We start from the raw sequence: 19,436 nt of genomic DNA, 5'->3' as shown, positions 1-19,436 counted from the left end.
TAACGCAGCTCAGACAAGATTAGTGAAAATAGGAAATTTGAGTGAGATCATATATTGTCCAAATATATACAAAGATATATGTTGAAAATAGAAGTACAGTAAGTATAGAAGTAAAAATAATTTAGGCTTTAACCATTTATCCAACTAGTCAATTAATGAACACAGCAATGGATTAAGAAAGGTCTACAGACTGGTGATGTGACTCAATCCACTACCTTGTTCCAAATGATGTGAATAAGTTCATAGTAAATGCAAATTGAGACACTAGCAAGGGTCTTGATCTACTAAACACATTGTTGACTCAATTATCTGTGACAGGATTACAGAATCGCACATTGAACTGTAGCTGGTATTTCTCAACATTGCTATATAACACGGTAATGACCGATCTGGTATCATTTGTTTTGTTTCACGTGCATCTTCATTGTAGTTGTAAAAAAAAGTACAGCGCCATTATGAAATATGTGCTCATCCTTTGTTTCTGACAGCTTGAGAGACTAGAGAATATATTGAGAAAATGGTGCATTCTGGGAACTTCTTGGGAGGGAATGTTTTAGTGCACTGGAACAAACTCAACAATGTGACAGCCCTAGAATTTGGCAGTGTACCTACTAGTAAAATATGGTGCAGACTGAGACACACCATTTGTGAATATCAAAACTAGGCACACGATTGCTTAAATCAGCAAACAATAGCTAGATGTAGAATTGATACATTATTAATTTCTTTAACAGCAAAGGTTTGGTAAATTGAAGCACAGTTCATACAGTATGTAGGGGACTAACCTCTCTCGAACGAATTCTTAATATCGTTGACTTCCACCTGAGATCCAGGAACTCGGAATATGCCTTGTTGCTGCAGCCCTGACACAGGAAAATAAAAAGAAACATAAGGCCCAAACTTGTCAAGGCATGATATCGCATTATCTCAGCAGCACTACTTTTAAGCAATCTGAAAACGAGATGCACAGAGGAGGAGAAAATAAAACTTTTTTTCTCTCTCTCTCTCTCTCTGAGCAAAAGGGGCCTGTTATTTTGGGACATATGGGTTTTGTTAAAGGGGTTCCAATAATTTTTCTCAAATTTCATTAGATCCTAGGGGAAGGCAAGCGAACGTCTGCAATCTCAAATCAATCATTTTAAAGCTATACTGAATGGGAAGATTATGTTGAGCCCTATAAGCAATGATTGTGCCAGGACAGAGAATTGAGCAGTTACAGCATTATTTTTTTCTGACTTGACATCCATAAAAATCTATAGTCTTAAAACTAGCAGGCCATGAACTGTAAATCATTAATCCACAGCATATTTAGCAGCCAAACTGATGTCATTTCACTAAATTCACTGACTTCAGCTTTACCCTGACAGATGGACTTTATAAGGAACTATTTGGAAAGTGTCCTTATTCAAATTAGCATCTGTGCCTCTCTCTGGTTCAGTGTGTTCTCTGAATGACAAGAGCTTGTGTTGTTTTCGTAGAGCTCGCTAATGGTTTCCAGTAGCTACTGAGTCAGCATGTTTAGCTGAAATCGATTAGTGACTTTTCTGTGAACCGCTTACCATATAGATTTATGTATCGAATACAGCTCTCCACCACCAGTGGTATGGGTTGACCTGAATCCTGAAAGACAACAAGCAATAAAAGATGGCAACAGTTTTAGAGCAGTGACTGAAATTTAAAGTGGTATCTAATGCAAAATAAGTACACTATATGTTTACAGTATGTAAAATTTGAATATGATTAAAGGTGCACTGCAGTCATGCGTCATTTAAAAAAATATTTGTCAATAGAACCATTTATTACATTCGAAACAAAGAATGCATCCACACTTAAGTTACTTAAGTTCAATGAACCTTTTTGTAGTTTTAGCAGAGAATAAAGCAAAGCATTAAGCATGTAGTCATAAAGAGCATTTCACAATATAAAAAAATTACTAAAGCTTCAGCCAAGGTTGCTAGTATGCTGAAAAAAAAAAAAAAAGTGTTAGAATTTGTGTAGCTCTTAGAAAGAGGCAATAACATGCCATTCTTTCAACCTGGTCTCACAGAATGTACGTTACTCTACATACATTTTAGCAAACCTGCACGTGCCGCTTTCTACATGTCGCTGCATTTTCCTGGTGAAATGAACACTAGAGGCGCTACAACAACTGTGTGGTTTAATTAGTCACACAAATCACGAGTACAATTGCTGATTTTGATTTTATAAAAACTTATTTTTCTCTATTACTCACCCCGAGCTATGTTATGATATCAAACCACATTTACTTTAATGCATGATTTGAAAAACAAAACATTTTAACACTTGTATTACAGACCCACCTACATATACACACTTATTCCTTTGTCTTTAGCTTGCTTGGTGGCTCACCTGATAGAGCGTTGGACTTTGGGCTCAACGGCCATGGTATGAGTCCAACAAAAGACGCACGAAAGTGAAAGTAGCATAGAAGCGACACAAAATGTGTTTTCTTTCATTTTTTTATTTCAAATTTGCATTTTAAAACACTATCGGTTAGGGTTAGGTGTTGGTTAAGGGTAAGGATGTCTGTTTTGTTAAACTCTCATTTATCCTTCCGGACACTATTGGTTATGTTTAGGGTAAAGTTTTAGGTTTGGGAGGTACATTTAACATTTTACTCGGTTTTGGCACCCCCGCTGGAGATTTCACTTAAAAACTGCAGCCAAATGTGTGATGAAGAACATCATTTCAGTTTTGCAAAAACGTTGCTCACGTAAATTTCATGAGACCAGGCTGCATTTTTGTTTAGGTTTTATCTAACAGAAAGAGGCAGTTCATGCTTTTCCCTAATGCAAAGTACCTGATTGCGGGTACGAGCATTCCTTCTTCCCCTAGGACAGCAAGCAGTGTAGAGCAGAGCAAAGAAGTAAAAGAGGTGAGAGAATTACTGTTAGAGAGGAAGGGATGACAGAATCGTCATGGAGACGACAGTGCCGCTGTGGTGATTGGGTAGAATAGCATTAGGGAGGATGCTTCAAATGGCTTGAGATGCAGTAAAGGGAGGCACGAGGAGGACATGATACCCTTCAGTTCATTGTCTCTGCTATAGAGCGCAACAGTGTCAGGCCCACTTTTTCACCTGCTATGGTTCCAGAGGTATTTTTCCCATTTCTTTTCTCCTTAGGGATTTTAAAAATGTCTTCAGTACAGAGTTGTAAGCCATGAACCAAACCAACCAGGTCTGAGAGAAATCACCACAGTAAAAAAATTGCTATGTTAGAACTCAATTCCACTATGGAGACAATGAAAGGGATTTTTAATTCCAGATCTGTACTGTTGTGCTCCATTTTGTCTATTTATGTTAGATGGTCTGAAAGTTTAAGTGAAAATCGACCACTTAATTGCATAAATTAAGCATCTAATTTCAACTCAAGGTAGTTTCTTTAAGCTAATGGTGCCTGTTCAGTTTCTCTTTACCATTTTTTGCCAACCTTATTATCTGCATCATCGCCATCTGGTGAAAGACGGGATGAAATTAACGGGAGCATATAGAGGATGCGAGCAAATGAGTCAGTGGCCAGAAAAGAAAATAGACAGAGCTTGTGTCAACCATCCCACAAGAGGGCACAATTAGTGCCACAGTCAGTGGGTACCTTAATGAAACTCTCCATATTGCCATTAAACAGCTTATGGGTATAGATGGAGCGAGGCCGTGGTTTCCGCAATTTCTGTGGTTTCGGGGGAAGGGTTGGGGGTCTGAGGAATGAAGATGGTTAGGAGGAACACAATTACACACTCAACACCCCATAAAATTACATATTATACCATAGACCTTAAATCTATACATTCCAAACCTGTTAGATCTATGCAATCTTGCAATTAACACTTACTAACTTACGTCCCAGTAGAGGAAACAGCCTATTATGAGGGGTTTAAATATGCAACAGGCATTAATTGTTGTGTTTTAAAAGATCATAATTATATCCAAATGCTTTTGACCTCAAATTAACCGATAACAACTGCAGGGAGCGTTCTATTCCCAAAAGGATGCCCGAACAGGCCCCTTATTCAAACATATAGCTATGGAAACATAATTGATGTTTTGACAGACCAGTAAATGCAATACACGTATAATATGACATGACTCTGCACTTTGGTTCTAAACTTGAGGGCACTGCACAAGATGTTGTTTACATTTGCTGTGAGATTAATCATTAACTGAGATGGAAGAGTTGGTTGATTGTTTTCAGTGGAATTAAATGGCAAATTTGTGCATGTACAAGCACAACAATCCTGAGCAAAGAATAATAATCTGTGTGTGTGTCACAGATCTTGACCAAATAAAGTACCACTTCACACTATTGTTTAAGCCTATAGCATATTGGCCAAGATTTCACATCTGTGTTTGCATGCTTCCATAGAGTATGTTTCTCGTCTTATATATTTAAGATAACAGGCATCCATCGGAACATTGGTTGGTGTCATCTAACTGAAAGGTTGTTACAGGTTCACATGTACAGATGATGGTCTGCATCTATTTATCAGTCAGGCTCTGTTCTTAGCATTCTCTGACTGTCTGAGGACACTCTGGACACCCAGCATGAGTTGAGCCCTTGCCAGCAACAGCTTGAGGACAAATCTCCCTTTGACCGCTGTGTTATATCTCAGTGGGCTGCCAAAAAGTTGTATTTGTCCTCTCTTGCTTTTACTTAGGCTTGTTATTGGTTTTTAGAGGCTTTTTTCCCCACCTGCACTTGCAGTAAATTAACTGACAAATTATATTTAAGCCTAAAAATAACAGAAAATTTAGAAATATCTGGAAAAAAATGTTATCTGCTTTTACAATTGCAATCTTTCACATGCTACCCATTTAGAGGAATAATAGGTATAATAGAGAGCATAAGAGGTATTACTGGGACAGAAATGCAAAATCTTCTTTAAAGCATTCATGAAATTGCTTGATATGTTTTCTTTCCTGACATGTTTCCTAGTGAAACAGTAAGATTGGGCAGAACATATCTAAGGGTTTGGGCCTTTTGTCTTAAAATAGCAAATAGCCTTCAGTTTACATCACAGCTAAGACCCATGATTTGCTTCTTGTTTTTGCTATGTCAGAGGCAGGTAGTATTTATAATAAAGGTAGGGGACGTTCTCATTCTAGAGAGCATTTTATTGGACAAAAATCTGAATACGCCCCTGAGTGCAAGATGAGTCATCAATATTTTTGGTCCATTTTCCAGAGAGAAAGAGAAAGTCAAAATCTTAAATGTGTTAATCTGACAAAATGTATATAGCTGTTTGTTATACTAGTATATCTTGCCTCAAGGCTAAAAGACTAAAATCCACAGAAATATTTAGGTAAAAAAAAGGGACCTTTTGGCTCCATCCATAACCCTGATCAAAAATGTTAGATATCATGGTAAAAGCAAGCTAAGAATAATATTTTTCTGGTTTTTGTGAAAAGGGGTAATATCATCATCTTCAGAACTCTCTTACCTTGTAGTTCCACATTCAGCTCTTTCTCCTAAAAATGAGAAAAAAGGGAGTAGTCAGATATGTCATTATTAGTATGATCTCATGCACTCTGTTCTAAACCTCAGTCAGACCGTACTGAGGGTTATAGTGAGAGTGGCCAGCACTATTGAAGGGAGATGAATGGGTGAGCAGCCACACTGTGATTGAGACAAAGAAGAGCACTGGTCACTGTAGAAACCTCGGAAAAGGCCCTGTGGGGTGTCAGACGGCTCACAGAGAAGGGAACTAAAGGGGCCTAAATGAGTGAGTGAGTGTGTATGTTTGTATGAGGGTGTGCATGAGGAGATTCGTTTCACATTGGTGACACTGAGCGATGTCAATGATGGCTCACTAAGTTCTTTGTCCCAATGTCCAGTGCATGCAAAAGAGTCCCTTGGTATTGCCGCAATACAAACAATTTTGATTTCGAATTTCAATCAGATTTTTTAGTTTCTTTAGAAAATGTGGGTGGTGCTTGCCTGCGCAAAACATGCCACCATGATGCTAAGGTCTTGTGGATGGTTGGTTGCCAGAGCATTGTTATGCGGTTGCTAAGGTGTTCTGGGTGGTTGACAAATGTGCCCACCCCAAAGTCTCTACGATATTTTTGTTCTCATATAAGGCTTGGGTCCATACTTCAATACAATTCTATGGGATTTTTTTTTTTTACCAATCAAAGTCTAGCCACTTATATAAGCAATAACACATCTCTCCTCAACAAGCCACATTTGCCAACAATGTTTTGAAGTACCAATCATGTTAACGCGAATGCCTCGGAAGGAGTTATGCGGGTAGGGTAGGGATTGTTGAAATCCCTGACTTTGTGTCAGAGCAACAGTAATAGTTTGCCATAGCAAAATTTCAAAGCTTTCCTGCAAATATCAAAATGTTGATAAAGAGAAGCAATAATAAAAAGAAAAAAAGACATTGTGATTGTATTTCCTCTGAAAAATGGGGTCAATGACAAAGATGTGGTTATAAATGGCCTATATTTTGAGGCATGGCATTGAAAGTGCCAAAAGTCCGTGGAGCATTCACATAAAGAAACAACAGTCCATTCCCTCTAAGTAATTCACAAAAGTGATTACTACACTTAGAAATCCTGTACAAAGACCCTGAAATTACACATCTCAAGAGCACCTGCCCATATCAGCACACAATGCAGACTGAGTTCTTCCAATTCTGAATCACCATGTAATGAGGTGGAACCACTAATGTTTCTACATGGCTAATTCAGAGATGTGATGTAGGCCCTCAAACCATTTCATTTCACCAAATCTGCATATCAAATGGAGTGCTTCCATTGTGTCTTTGCAATGCCCTCGAAAATCATTCCAAAAACTCAAAGGCTTTTGTCTTGCCAGATGAGGGGTTAAAAAAAGATTCTGAATACTTTCCAAGCATTACGATCACATTTCTGGATACAAGTCAGCAGTTTCAGAGCATCTGGTTCTCTGCTAAAAAAACAGTTTATACCTAAGGTGGTAGACTAAGCTTGTTAGCTGGTTTTAACTAGTTTAAAGGAATACTACCCTCATAGCATCCCAGATCTGTATGACTTTCTTAATTCTGTAGAACACAAAGATATTTAGAAGAATATCTCAGCTCTGTAGGTCCACAAAATGCAAGTTAATAGTGACCAAAACTTTGAAGCTCCAAAAAGGACATAAAGGCAGGATAAAGGTAATCCATATGACTCAGGTGTTTTAATCCATGTCTTCTGAAGCGATCAAATTAATTTTATGTGAGAACAGACCAAAATGTAACTTCTTTTTCGCTGTATCTTGCCATTGCAGTCTTTCGGCCCAATCACGATTTCAAGCTCGATAATACCTCCTAGGCATGTGCAGAGCACTAGATGGTGCTAGGAAGTGTAATAGAACTTGAAATCATGGTTGCAACGAGACTGCTAATGACAAGATGTACAGTGAAAAAGGAGTTATATTTTCGTCTGTTTTCACCAAAAACTAAAGTTCGCTCCAGAATACATGGATTAAACCAGTGGAGTCATATGAATTACCTTTGTGCTGCCTTTTACAATTCACTTGCATTGTATGGACCTAGAGCCGAGATATTCTTCTAAAAGTTTTCATTTGCATTTAGCAGAAGAAAGAAAGTCATACACATCTGGGATAGAATGAGGGTGAGTAAATGATGAGAGAATTTTCATTTTTGGGAGAACTATTCCTTTAAGATGATCTAGCTGGTATCCCCACCTGACCAAACTTGTGCTCAGCAAGTTTAGCTGGTCAGCCAGCTGGTCTGCCATCTTGACCAGCTAAAAGAATGCTTGAAGCAAATAGACCAGTCTTACCAGGCTGGGAATTACACCGTCTAATTAGCTTAGGCTGGTTAAAGCAGTTTTTTTCAACAGGGTTTTCAACCCTGATTATTCAGATGCCTGGAGTTTATTGCACCACATTATTCCTTTAAATGTCTACAAGTGTATGCATTTAAGCCAGGTGGCTGGCACTATTGAAACCTTTGATAACAACAATGGAGGTAATTAATTGTGCCAGGCTAATTGGTCTAATGGATCTAGGATCAATTAGGTGAATAATTAAAAAAACATGGGCGGAAAAAACTTTCTGCAACCATACGTGACTAACGCGTGTACATGCAGCATTCACAGAAACACACATATCTTGGCTCACTTAAAGAGAGAGTCCAACTAAACATTATGTGATCATTTGCTCACTCTCATGTTGTTCCAAATCTGTATGACTTTCTTCCATGGACCAGAAAAGGAGAAGTTAGGCAGACTGATAGCCTCAATCACCATTCACTTTCATTGCATCTGTTTTTCCATATAGTGAAAGTGAATGTTGAATATAGCAAACATTCTGCCTTTTAGGGTGAACTATCCCTTTCAGAGTCCTAATGGTAAAAGTGTACGGCAGGTGTTACTCAGACAATGAGGTATAGTGTAATTAAGTACACAGACTGGTGAAGGGAAGAGTGCAGGACTGGTCAGCAATCATATATGTGGATGTCTGGACACAGCTGGGGCAGCACGCAGCGTGTCGTCATTAGATTATGAGCTACCACACAGGCAGCTGCTGAACCACCCCCTCCAGTGCAACTAGCTGATTGATTGGGTCTTAACCGCCTGTAACTGAAGTGACAAGAGGCCTTATGGGAGATGTGGCCATGAAAGCACCTTCTCTATAATGATTTGAAGAAACATGGACCACACTGAAATGAATATTATAGGTTAAAATCTATTGCATTACAACAGACAATAATTTTGACTTGTCTCTCAGTTTGTTTAAACAATGGAACAATGTGTGTACAGTATTGCACTTACAATGGAAATTTATGGTGCAAGAGTACCAGAAGGTTTAAAAGCAGAAACATGAAGCTCCTATTTTTGTTAAAGAATTTAGCTGATTGTTCAGTATGAAATGTGCAATAGTTGCATAATTTATTTTGGGGAGGGGGCTGTATTTGTGGTATATTATATATGGTAGAAGTTTAAAATAGAGTTGTATTGTATTGTTAACATGAACTAACAAAGAATAATAATTAAAAAGCACTTATTAATCTGGTTTAATATTAATTTATACAAATACTAATTCAAAAGATAAATTTCATTAAAAGTTGCATATGTTAACATTAGTTATGCATCATGAACTTACATGAACACTGAACAACAGTATTTTGATAAGTAAACATTACCCAATATTAACAAATGCTGTAAAAGTCATTGTTCATTGTTACTGTAATTCATGATACCTAATGCATTAACTGATGTTAAAGTGGTCATGACATGCCTTTTTTTTAAATTATTTTAATATGTTTCTTGAGGTTCATTTATAATATCTGCACAACAAAACAATCATATATCTGTAACATTATATTTTTCCATCCTCATTCTGACCCTCTGTCAGAAACACTCTGTTTTGGTGCTGCTACTTTAATACTTGAAAGGAAAAGCCTACTGTTATGATTGGCTCTCTGCTCTTGACTGACCTGCCATCTCAATGTTCACCGCTACTGGGCAGGGCTACGGAAGTAATAAGGTAAAATAGGAGTTGATGTGTTGTTGTTGTGGAGGCGATCAGATGCAAATGTCTACCACAGTGTGATATCACGATTTGGAGGAAGTAGAGAACGAGGTGTTTTGGCAGCTTGGTTTCAGCAAATTATCTTCTTGCAGTTAGGAGGAAGTTTTGAGTTCTGAAACTTTCAGTATGTTTTTATAGTACAATGACTTCTTATACAGTTGTGCTCAAAAGTTTGCATACCCTGGCAGAAATTGTGAAATTTTGGCATTGATTTTGAAAATATGACTGATTATGCAAAAAAGGAGCTTTCAAGGAGCACAATACTTGTTGACCCCTCTCCAAACATAGCGCTTATGGTTGTGACCATAAAGCTCTATTTTGGTCTCGTCACTCCAAATTACAGTGTGCCAGAAGCTGTGAGGCGTGTCAAGGTGTTGTCAGGCATATTGTAACTGGGCTTTTTTGTGGCATTGGCGCAGTAAAGGCTTCTTTCTGGCAACTCGACCATGCAGCTCATTTTTGTTCAATTATCGCTGTATTGTGCTCCTTGAAACAACCACACTGTCTTTTTCCAGAGCAGCCTGTATTTCTCCTGAGGTTACTTGTGGGTTTTTCTTTGTATCCCGAACAATTCTTCTGGCAGTTGTGGCTGAAATCATTCTTGGTCTACCTGACCTGACCTTGGCTTGGTATCAAGAGATCCCCGAATTTTCCACTTCTTAATAAGTGATTGAACAGTACTGACTGGCATTTTCAAGGCTTTGGATATCTTTTTATATCCTTTTCCATCTTTATAAAGTTCCATTACCTTGTTACGCAGGTCTTTTGACAGTTCTTTTCTGCTCCCCATGGCTCAGTATCTAGCCTGCTCAGTGCGTCCACGCGAGAGCTAACAAACTCATTGACTATTTATACACAGACACTAATTGCAATTTAAAAAGCCACAGGTGTGGGAAATTAACCTTTAATTGCCATTTAAACCTGTGTGTGTCACCTTGTGTGTCTGTGACAAGGCCAAACATTCAAGGGTATGTAAACTTTTGATCAGGGCCATTTGGGTGATTTCTGTTACCATTATGATTTAAAAAGGAGCCAAACAATTATGTGATAATAAATGGCTTCATATGATTACTATCCTTAAATAAAAGACAGTTTTTTTGCATGATCAGTCATATTTTCAAAATTAATGCCAAAATTTCACAATTCCTGCCAGGGTATGCAAACTTTTGAGCACAACTGTATGTTCAAAGATCAAGGACAATTAGATTCCTCATGTCATGGCCCCTTTAATGAATAGAACCTTGTTGTAAAGTGTTACCATATATACTATAAACATTTCTCCATTTTTATAAACTGAGGAATGAATCGAAATTATTGACTGTGATAATCCACAACATGCCATAGATGCAGTACACAGACATTAGGTTCAAAATAACCTGGAATACTCCTTTATAGCTCTATGAACCATCAATATATTAAAAGCTTCCAACATTTTTTACAAGACTTTCATTTCCCTTTCGGTATTGAGGTCTCCATATAGCACTAGAATTTACTATAGCAGTGTTCCAATTGTCATTCCTAAATACCTTGAAATCTCAATAAAACCATATGCATTGTCCAGTTAGTCATCTTTAGCACCGTTCATTAGTTAGCTTCTCTGAAAGCAACAGTTTCAAAATTTGCATCCAGCAATGACCAAAGTTGCAATTAGACAGCTTCATGCCAGATGCTGGCAATGCTGACGCATCGCATTTCCAGAGCGCAGAAGGAAACGTAATTAATTAAAAGACAGCTCACCTTCTCCCAGAGTCTGCTTCAGCAGGTCATGCTTGGCCTGCAGCTTAATGATGAGGTTACTGCCATTCAGATACTCCTTGAATTTCTGTGGACACAGATGAAGGTGTCAGTGAGCTAATGATTTTAATAGGATGTGACTAAAACAGGGGAGTGATGTCTGCTGTGGGCAACAAAGAACAGATTTCGCTGTACTTTGCACGCCGCAAATTCAATCTGTTCCAATAGGAGGATTTAATTTCCGTCTCATTGGCGAGGCATGGGCCTTGTCACCAATGTTTTTCCATTTTGTGTGTGATGACTGAGTTTGGACAGATAGATAGGACAGGCTGAGAAGTCTTTCATATCAGTGTGCACAGGAAAGACGAATGATGAGAACCAGGTATTAAAAGATCTACTGATAGTTAAGAGATCCTGAGGACCAGGACTTCAAAGGTATCTTAAAAAATAAGATTTACGTGACAGGTTATGTGACAGGGTTTGCCATATGATATCCAAATAACTAATTATGTTGCATGGCATTGAATAAATCTTGATCTGGGACAAAACATTCCCCACTATTTTACCTGCCATTTGCTTTGGAAAAAAAAAGAAAAAAAAAAGCAACATTTGCATTCTGACATTAGTCAGAGATGATTACTAGAATGTTCTTAACACAAATGTACCATTTTGTTTAATTTTCTCTTTATTTTATATAAAATATGACCTTAAATAGTCACTCTGCAGCCCTAAAACCACCATTCCTCTGACCAGAACTAAATACTTAATTTAAAATATCTATTAAACTTAAGAAAACAGAAATTTAAATATGTATCTTTAAAAGAAACATTACTTCTGTCCTGACAGAAGGAAGAGGTTCATTTTAAGGTAGATTTTTGTAGGTTTCAAAATGGTCACACCTTTTTGACCAATAGATTTCCATGTCTTTCCAGTCATTTGTTATTTCTGGAAACCAATCATTAAAAATAATTTTGATTTAGACTGATTCTCTAATAAATCATACTGATTTCAACAAAATATCTGCAAACAACCTTTTTAACAGAAGGATTCACTCACAAATCTGACATCACTTTGGCTTGCGAGCAAGTTTTACTCTATATAGACTTTAACCAAGAGCTATATTTAAGTGATTTCAGACCAGAGATTAACTAAAGAAAAAAAAAAATGTATTCACTATAAAAGTTTCCATGACTTTCAGGATTTTGTTAATTTCTATGACTTTTTCAGGCCTGAAAAACACAATTTTCAAAGTTTTCTATGACAGTGGGAGACTTGAAGTTGAAATGAAAGAAATGGCAATGACAGAATTTGGTAATGGCTGAAAACTGAATAACTGTGCATGCTGTCTCAGTCCTAATGACCTGAGGAAATAAGGCAACTCACAGTAAAGTAGAAGACTTCCGTCTCCTGCTGATTGGCTCTCCTCTTTGCAATGTTTAACTTGCTCATGTAGCTCTCGGAAGCCACAGATTTAATGGACTCAGTGGATCGGCTGTGCTGGAAGGCGTCTGACACATCAAAGTCCTCCACTGTCAGCATATCTTGTAAGGTCTGCATGGTGGCATCCAGTGTCTTGCGTACCTAATTAAAGAATAGCAGGGGCTCTGTAAGCTGTAAAATAGACTAGAAAATAGAATAGAAATTGTACAAGAATAGATTAAAATTTTGGACATTTGATTGTGACACACTGGCGGCCAAAAATTTGGAATAATGTACAGATTTTGCTCTTATGGAAAAAAATTGGTACTTTTATTCACCAAAGTGGCATTCAACTGATCACAATGTATAGTCAGGACATTAATAATGTGAAAAATTACTATTACAATTTGAAAAAAAAAAATCAGAACTTCTTAAACTACTTCAAAGAGTTCTAATAAAAAAAAATCCTTCATGTGCAGCAATGACACCTTTGCAGATCCTTGGCATTCTAGCTGTCAGTTTGTCCAGATACTCATGTGACATTTCACCCCACGCTTCCTGTAACTCTTGCCATAGATGTGGCTGTCTTGCTGGGCACTTCTCACGCACCTTACAGTCTAGCTGATCCCATAAAAGCTCAATGGGTTTAAGATCCATAACACTCTTTTACAATTATCTGTTGTCCAATGTCTGTGTTTCTTTGCCCACTCTAACCTTTTCTTTTTGTTTTTCTGTTTTTTAAAAGTGGCTTTTTCTTTGCAATTCTTCCCATAAGGCCTGCACCCCTGAGTCTTCTCTTTACTGTTGTACATGAAACTGGTGTTAAGCGGGTAGAATTCAATGAAGCTGTCAGCTGAGGATATGTGAGGATACTAAATACTTAATTTGAAATATCTATTAAACTTAAGAAAAACAGAAATTTAAATATGTATCTTTAAAAGAAACATTACTTCTGTCCCGACAGAATGAAGAGGTTCATTTTAAGGTAGATTTTTGTGACCAATAGATTTCCATGTCTTTCCAGTCATTTGTCATTTCTGGAAACCAATCATTAAAAATAATTTTCTCAAACTAGAGACTCTGATGTACTTATCCTCTTGTTTAGTTGTACTGTCCTTGTTAGAGCCAGATGTCCTTTAACTTTGAAGACTGTAGTGTACACCTTTGTATGAAATCTTCAGTTTTCATTCCTCAAAACAATGATTGACTGATGAGTTTGTGACATTTTTGACCTATTTGCCATTTTTAAGACATGCCAGTTTATTGCATATTGTGGCAACTCAAAAACAAACACAAAGACAATGTTAAGCTTCATTTAACGAACCAAATAGCTTTCAACTGTGTTTGATATAATGGCAAGTGATTTTCTAGTACCAATTCAGCAATTTAGCATAATTACTCAGGGATAAGGTGTTGGAGTGATGACTGCTGGAAATGGGGCCTGTCTAGATTTGATCAAAAATCACTTTTTTCAAATAATGATGGTGCTGTTTTTTACATCAGTAATGTCCTGACTATACTTTGTGATCAGTTGAATGCCACTTTGGTGAATTAAAGTACCAATTTCTTTACAAAACAGCAAAATCTGTACATTATTCCAAACTTTTGGCCGCCAGTGTAAATAAGAGGGAAGCGACTTTGCATTGCCGAAATAAGCTGTGCTAAAATATGCCAGCTCTGACTGACCTCACCCCCTAGTATCAGTATATAAAATTATTTAAATACATTGGTCCAAAAAAGTATTGGACACTTAAGCCTCACACATGTAAATGCCATTACATCAAATAACAAAATATCAAACCAAGTGGCATTTGTTTTAAATAGATTTTTACAAAACATTTCATTTAAACAAGTTTTTTTAAATGTTAAATTATAAACAATAGATATACTGCTCAAAATTAGGACAAAAGTATTTGGACGCTTTCTGTTTGTGAAACAGAAGGCGTCTTTACACAGCAGAGTTAAGCCTGTTCAGTGCCTGCTCAAAATTCTGTGTAAAGATGCAAAAGCCATACTAAATTAAGCCTGCTCTGGCCCACCTCAGCACCTAGAATCAAACGCAGTTCTGAGGCTGCTTAAATTCTGTGTAAATGAAATGCAGCATCAGAGCAGTCTTAAACTTTGTTGTTGTTATGATAGAGCACATATTTCATAATTTAGTTTCATATTTAAAAGGATAACTTCATATTTTCATTTGTTTCATGTTTGTTTTCATAATTTTATATTTAAAACATTAATCTCATAATATTATTTATGCAGTTGTTATTGCTGTGTAAATGCATTTATGCCTGCTGTGAGCAGCATTAAACGTGTGTAAATGCACCTAAATGCCACTTTAGATGCAGCTCCTGTGCCACCTTTGCAGTGTAAAGATGGCATAACTGGAGAATTTCCATAGTTAATGTGAGGGAAACTGACTTCATACATGGCAAAAATGCCTCAGAAAAATGGTGTAGGTTCCAAGGAAAGGTCTAGCATTATTTGTTTGCAGTTGGCACTTGGTTCTATATTTTCTTTAAGGAAAACAAATTCATAAATTTTTGTGTGTTCAAATACTTTTTGGGATCATTGTAAATTTAATTTAGAACATATTCTGTAACTTTGGAATATATTTTGTGATTAAAAAAATGGTTCTAATACTTTCGAATAAAATATTCTGTGTATACTGTAATTGAAAAAAAGTATAATGTTTGTAATAACAGATTGGCAATAACAGGATTTTAGCCCACAATATGAGTTTAAGAATATTTTGAGAATCATAAAATGTATTAAAATTCCAAATGTAAGAATTAGCGTGCACAAATGACTAAAGGAGGGAACAATAGTAAAAGTGCATCAGCTTAATATCTGCAATACCATGTAGGTGTCATTTTTATATATTTAAGCCCACAGGCCACTCATATGAAGTCACTCACACTTGATTCCTGGAATGTTTATGCAGGTAAAGCTTTTAAAACCTCATAGTTGAGAAACAGCCCAGAGAAAAGAAACCAGACATGTGTGGAGATGTGAACTTGCTCCCCCATCCATTTCAAAGATAAAATCACAGAAGCCAAACCACAAGTGATCTTTGAGCATATACGAGAAAATACTTGGGGAAAAGCCTAGCTTAAACCAGTATGCAGTCGTTTTCTGGTCCTAGCAGGTCAAAGTTGGTTAAGTTTGCCAAGCCGATTTATAGCTGGTCTTGCTGGTCCCCCAGCCTGGCAAAGTTGGTGTTTAGTGGTTTAGCCGGCCTGACCAGCTGTTTAGAAACTAATAAAATCAGCAAACAGACGAGCTTAACCAGACTGACAAGGCTGGGAGATTAGCTGACCACCTTAGACTGGTTTAAGCTTGTTTTATTTAGAAAGGAAGTGCTGTATACAGCTCAGTAACTTCCTAACCCTCTATACCCACAAGAAATCCAACTAATCAGAAGGATCAGATTCCTTTCGATCCTGGGTCTGAAGATCACTCGCGCCAATGTCTGAAAATGAGTATTGTCTGAATTCTACAGGGGCTTGTGTGTTAATTAGCCCCAGGCCCTGGTTGTGCAGCTCACAGATTAATGTGGCACATTTCCTACATGACACAAAATCATCCATTACTAGCTGGTTATGAGATACAAAGTGATAAGGGTGAGATAAAGCCATCAATAAACACAGAGGGAAGCTATTATGTCCATTAGCACCTGCAGACACTTAGTTGGTTGGCAATGTGTCTGGGTTGTATCTCGCTCTCCTAAGACACAGAATTACCCTCTCCAAAGACCAAACATGGAGATAACTGCTTCATCCCAAAAGAAACACACCATTATGAGATGAGAAACCTAAAAATACACTAACAGTTCCCTTGGCAGATGGACTAAATCCTGCAATTGCAATGAGTTTGATTGCTAGGCTGAAATATTCTCTGGAGTACTTTAAAAATGGAGAAAACTGTATGTGAGTAAAGCTAAAGGGCTGTTTGTGAGAGGCAGTTGGACTCTCTGCAGAGTTATGACACATACGAGAAGCTGATAGATCTTTACAGTGAGCAGGTGAAGCCTCCCAAGGTGTAAATTAAGTCGCACAGTTATTTAAACATTTGGTTGGACCAAGGGAATCTGTATAGTGTACAGATAGGAGATTATAAACAAATCTGTTAGTAAACAATTGCATGGCCAGACAAGTCTGGTCCACATTAGGGGTTGCACAACTACTGATTTTTAATAGTCGACCCTATTAATCGATTCGAATTCGACTAGTCGTGACTTCATTCCACCCCCAAACCACAGCACACCCAACCCACAGAAATCCTCCAATCCTACACGCTCTCGGATGACAGTAGGGATGAATTTCTGTCATGCCAGTGGACTCCAACTTGAAGTGCTTTTCTAAACTGTCACCGAATCACGTTCTTGAAGGAGCAAACAGCATCCAAGTCAGATGTTCCAACACACAAAGTTGACAATCGGATGAATTTCGTCAGGTAATCGGATTCCAACTTGAAGTGCTTTTCTGACTGTTGCCGAATGGTTTTCTTCAAGAAAAGTCCACACACAAGTCTCTATGATATTCTGATATGGCTCAATACTTTGATATGGATCAGGTCCCTCCTTCAATATAAACCTATAGGATTTTTTTGCCCGTTTTATTGTCCTCCAGGTGAAAATTTTAGGTCAGACGACTCAGAGACATGATAGTGCAACTTGCATTAGCAAGCACCCCTAAATACACATGTGTGCTCAAAGACCTCTTGTATATTTGCTAAAATAAAGTGCCTCAAACCAAACTTACTTCAAGACTCAATGTCTTGAACCTCAAGAACTACAAATCCAGCAAAAATTTCTTACATTAAAGCACTCATTGTAGCTCCAACCGTTTCTAGGTGAACTGATAAAAACCTGTGCCCCTTGAACCCTAAGTAAGCATCACACCATCTGAGATGGAGACTAGTTAACTATTACTGTAAGGTGACCAGACACTAAGTTGATTCTTAGGTGGTGCTCACCTCCTCATTTTCAATCTTGAGCGTGGCAAGACGGGACTGCAGCTGATGGTAACGCATTAGAAGTTCTGTCTGCACTGGTTGCTGGGCACTCACTTGACACACCTGAAAAACACAAACAAATTACACAGCATATCATTTGCTGTATACTTACAGGGATAGTTCACCAAAAAAGGAAAATTTTGTCTTCATTCACTCATCCTCATATTGTTCCAAACCTACAGTATATGATTTTCTTACTTCTGTGGAGCACAAAAGGAGATGTTAGCCTCAGTCAACATTAACTTTCACAAAACCATTTGTTTTTCACGTTAGAAATAAAGTAATCAGGTTTGGAACAATATGTGGGTAAGTAAATGATGAATGAACTTAAATTTTGGGGTGAACTATCCCTTAAAGATCTGTTTTACTCTTAGGATGTTATTTGGTATGTTAAAACTTTGATACCTCATCTCCCATGTGTGGCAGAAATTCGAAGCGCATGGGCGGGCAGAAGACCTGATTGTACATATCCATGATCTTGTGCTTGTCACTACGGGGGTCCAGGTTGTCCACTGCGTTCTCAATGATGTCCAAACCCTCATGCCGAGAGGTCTCCAGGTTATACTCAGCAGACAGAAATGTCCTCAATGTGCGGGCCAAGCTAGCATGGTAACCGAGGTCACAGCACTGTGGGAAGAAGAAGAAAAATATTAGGACAAGTGAGATAAAATATATCTCAAAGAGAGCCTGCATGACATTAAGATGAACACCAATCCAATCGCTCTTCCTTGACACCATAGATATAAAGATGAAACTATATTTGCAACAACGTTTCCATAGTGATGCCTATTTTTAGCAGTCGTGAAATTTATTATTTTTATTTCGCATTACAATCAGGCAGGGCAAATTGTACGACAGGTAGTATCTCCTGAGTCTATGTGGATTGAAGCGACATTAAAATGACATGATCTAAATGAGAATGAATTTGAACCTGTGGACGATTGAGATCTTCAATATCTATAATTAGAAGAACAAGCACAGTGGGATATCTTAGCTAATTAGTTTAACCATGCAACAAATGTGAAACTAACCACTTTTAGCAACATTAAGCTTAAGTTTAAGTTTAAATTTGCTTGAGGGAAACTTAAGACCTCAGTGAATCATTAAAATTAGACAGTTATCTCTCTATTGAACTGTAAATCCATGTATTATGCACAAAAGTGTTTGTCCAAACGCTAGACAGTCCTAGACTGTAGCACATTCTATTTAGCATTACAACACTGCAGGAGATAATCGCTACGTATGTAAAAATGTAAACTTCAGACACATTCTTTAGGGCTGTTCAAACCAAACACATTCTGGAACAGAACACATGTGTGTCTTTAAGAGTTCAAGATCTTTTATATTGACACATCTTGTGCTCCTGCAAGAGACACTGAAAAAGCAGAGAGATGCAGTGCAACAGTCAAATATGTCCATCTACTCAGGTCCGTTTCTACCTATAAGCGGCGGCTAAGGGCCCCTGACCCGTAAAGAAAGGTAGTTATATATATATATATATATATATATATATATATATATATATAAATAATTTATTGTTATTTATTGTCATTCATTGGTAATAACTTTTGTTCATTTATTGTTACATTTATTTGCGTTTTGTGTAATTAATAGTAAGATTTCGCTTAAGGCCCCCAAGTAAGATTTCGCTCAGAGCCCCGATATACTCAGAAATGGCCCTGCATCTACAGCACGTTTACATAAAAAAAAAGAAAAGAAAAAAAATGT

At 37.5% G+C, this 19,436-nt stretch overlaps 1 protein-coding gene across 4 annotated transcripts in view; it reads right to left on the bottom strand.

Annotated features, from left to right (window-relative positions):
- Positions 1-19,436, bottom strand: part of LOC127448618 (SLIT-ROBO Rho GTPase-activating protein 3-like) — a 112,384-nt gene that overhangs the window by 23,188 nt on the left and 69,760 nt on the right. For 2 of the 4 annotated variants that reach the window (XM_051711278.1, XM_051711279.1), the window contains exons 7-14: positions 18,114-18,335; positions 17,670-17,771; positions 12,660-12,857; positions 11,280-11,364; positions 5,458-5,485; positions 3,615-3,717; positions 1,560-1,620; positions 786-863 (exon numbers count right to left, since the gene is read on the bottom strand). In XM_051711278.1, coding sequence (XP_051567238.1) covers positions 786-863; positions 1,560-1,620; positions 3,615-3,717; positions 5,458-5,485; positions 11,280-11,364; positions 12,660-12,857; positions 17,670-17,771; positions 18,114-18,335 — 877 coding nt within the window. Of the gene's footprint in view, positions 1-785; positions 864-1,559; positions 1,621-2,821; positions 2,853-3,614; positions 3,718-5,457; positions 5,486-11,279; positions 11,365-12,659; positions 12,858-17,669; positions 17,772-18,113; positions 18,336-19,436 lie in introns of all 4 variants that reach the window. The other 2 variants (XM_051711280.1, XM_051711281.1) reach the window with 1 other exon arrangement.

The sequence above is a fragment of the Myxocyprinus asiaticus genome, chromosome 12, assembly GCF_019703515.2.
Source record: "Myxocyprinus asiaticus isolate MX2 ecotype Aquarium Trade chromosome 12, UBuf_Myxa_2, whole genome shotgun sequence".
In the NCBI taxonomy this organism is placed as follows: Eukaryota; Metazoa; Chordata; class Actinopteri; order Cypriniformes; family Catostomidae; genus Myxocyprinus; species Myxocyprinus asiaticus.
The sequence above is the reverse complement of the archived record's forward strand: the minus strand, read 5'-3'. Positions and strand labels throughout refer to the sequence as shown.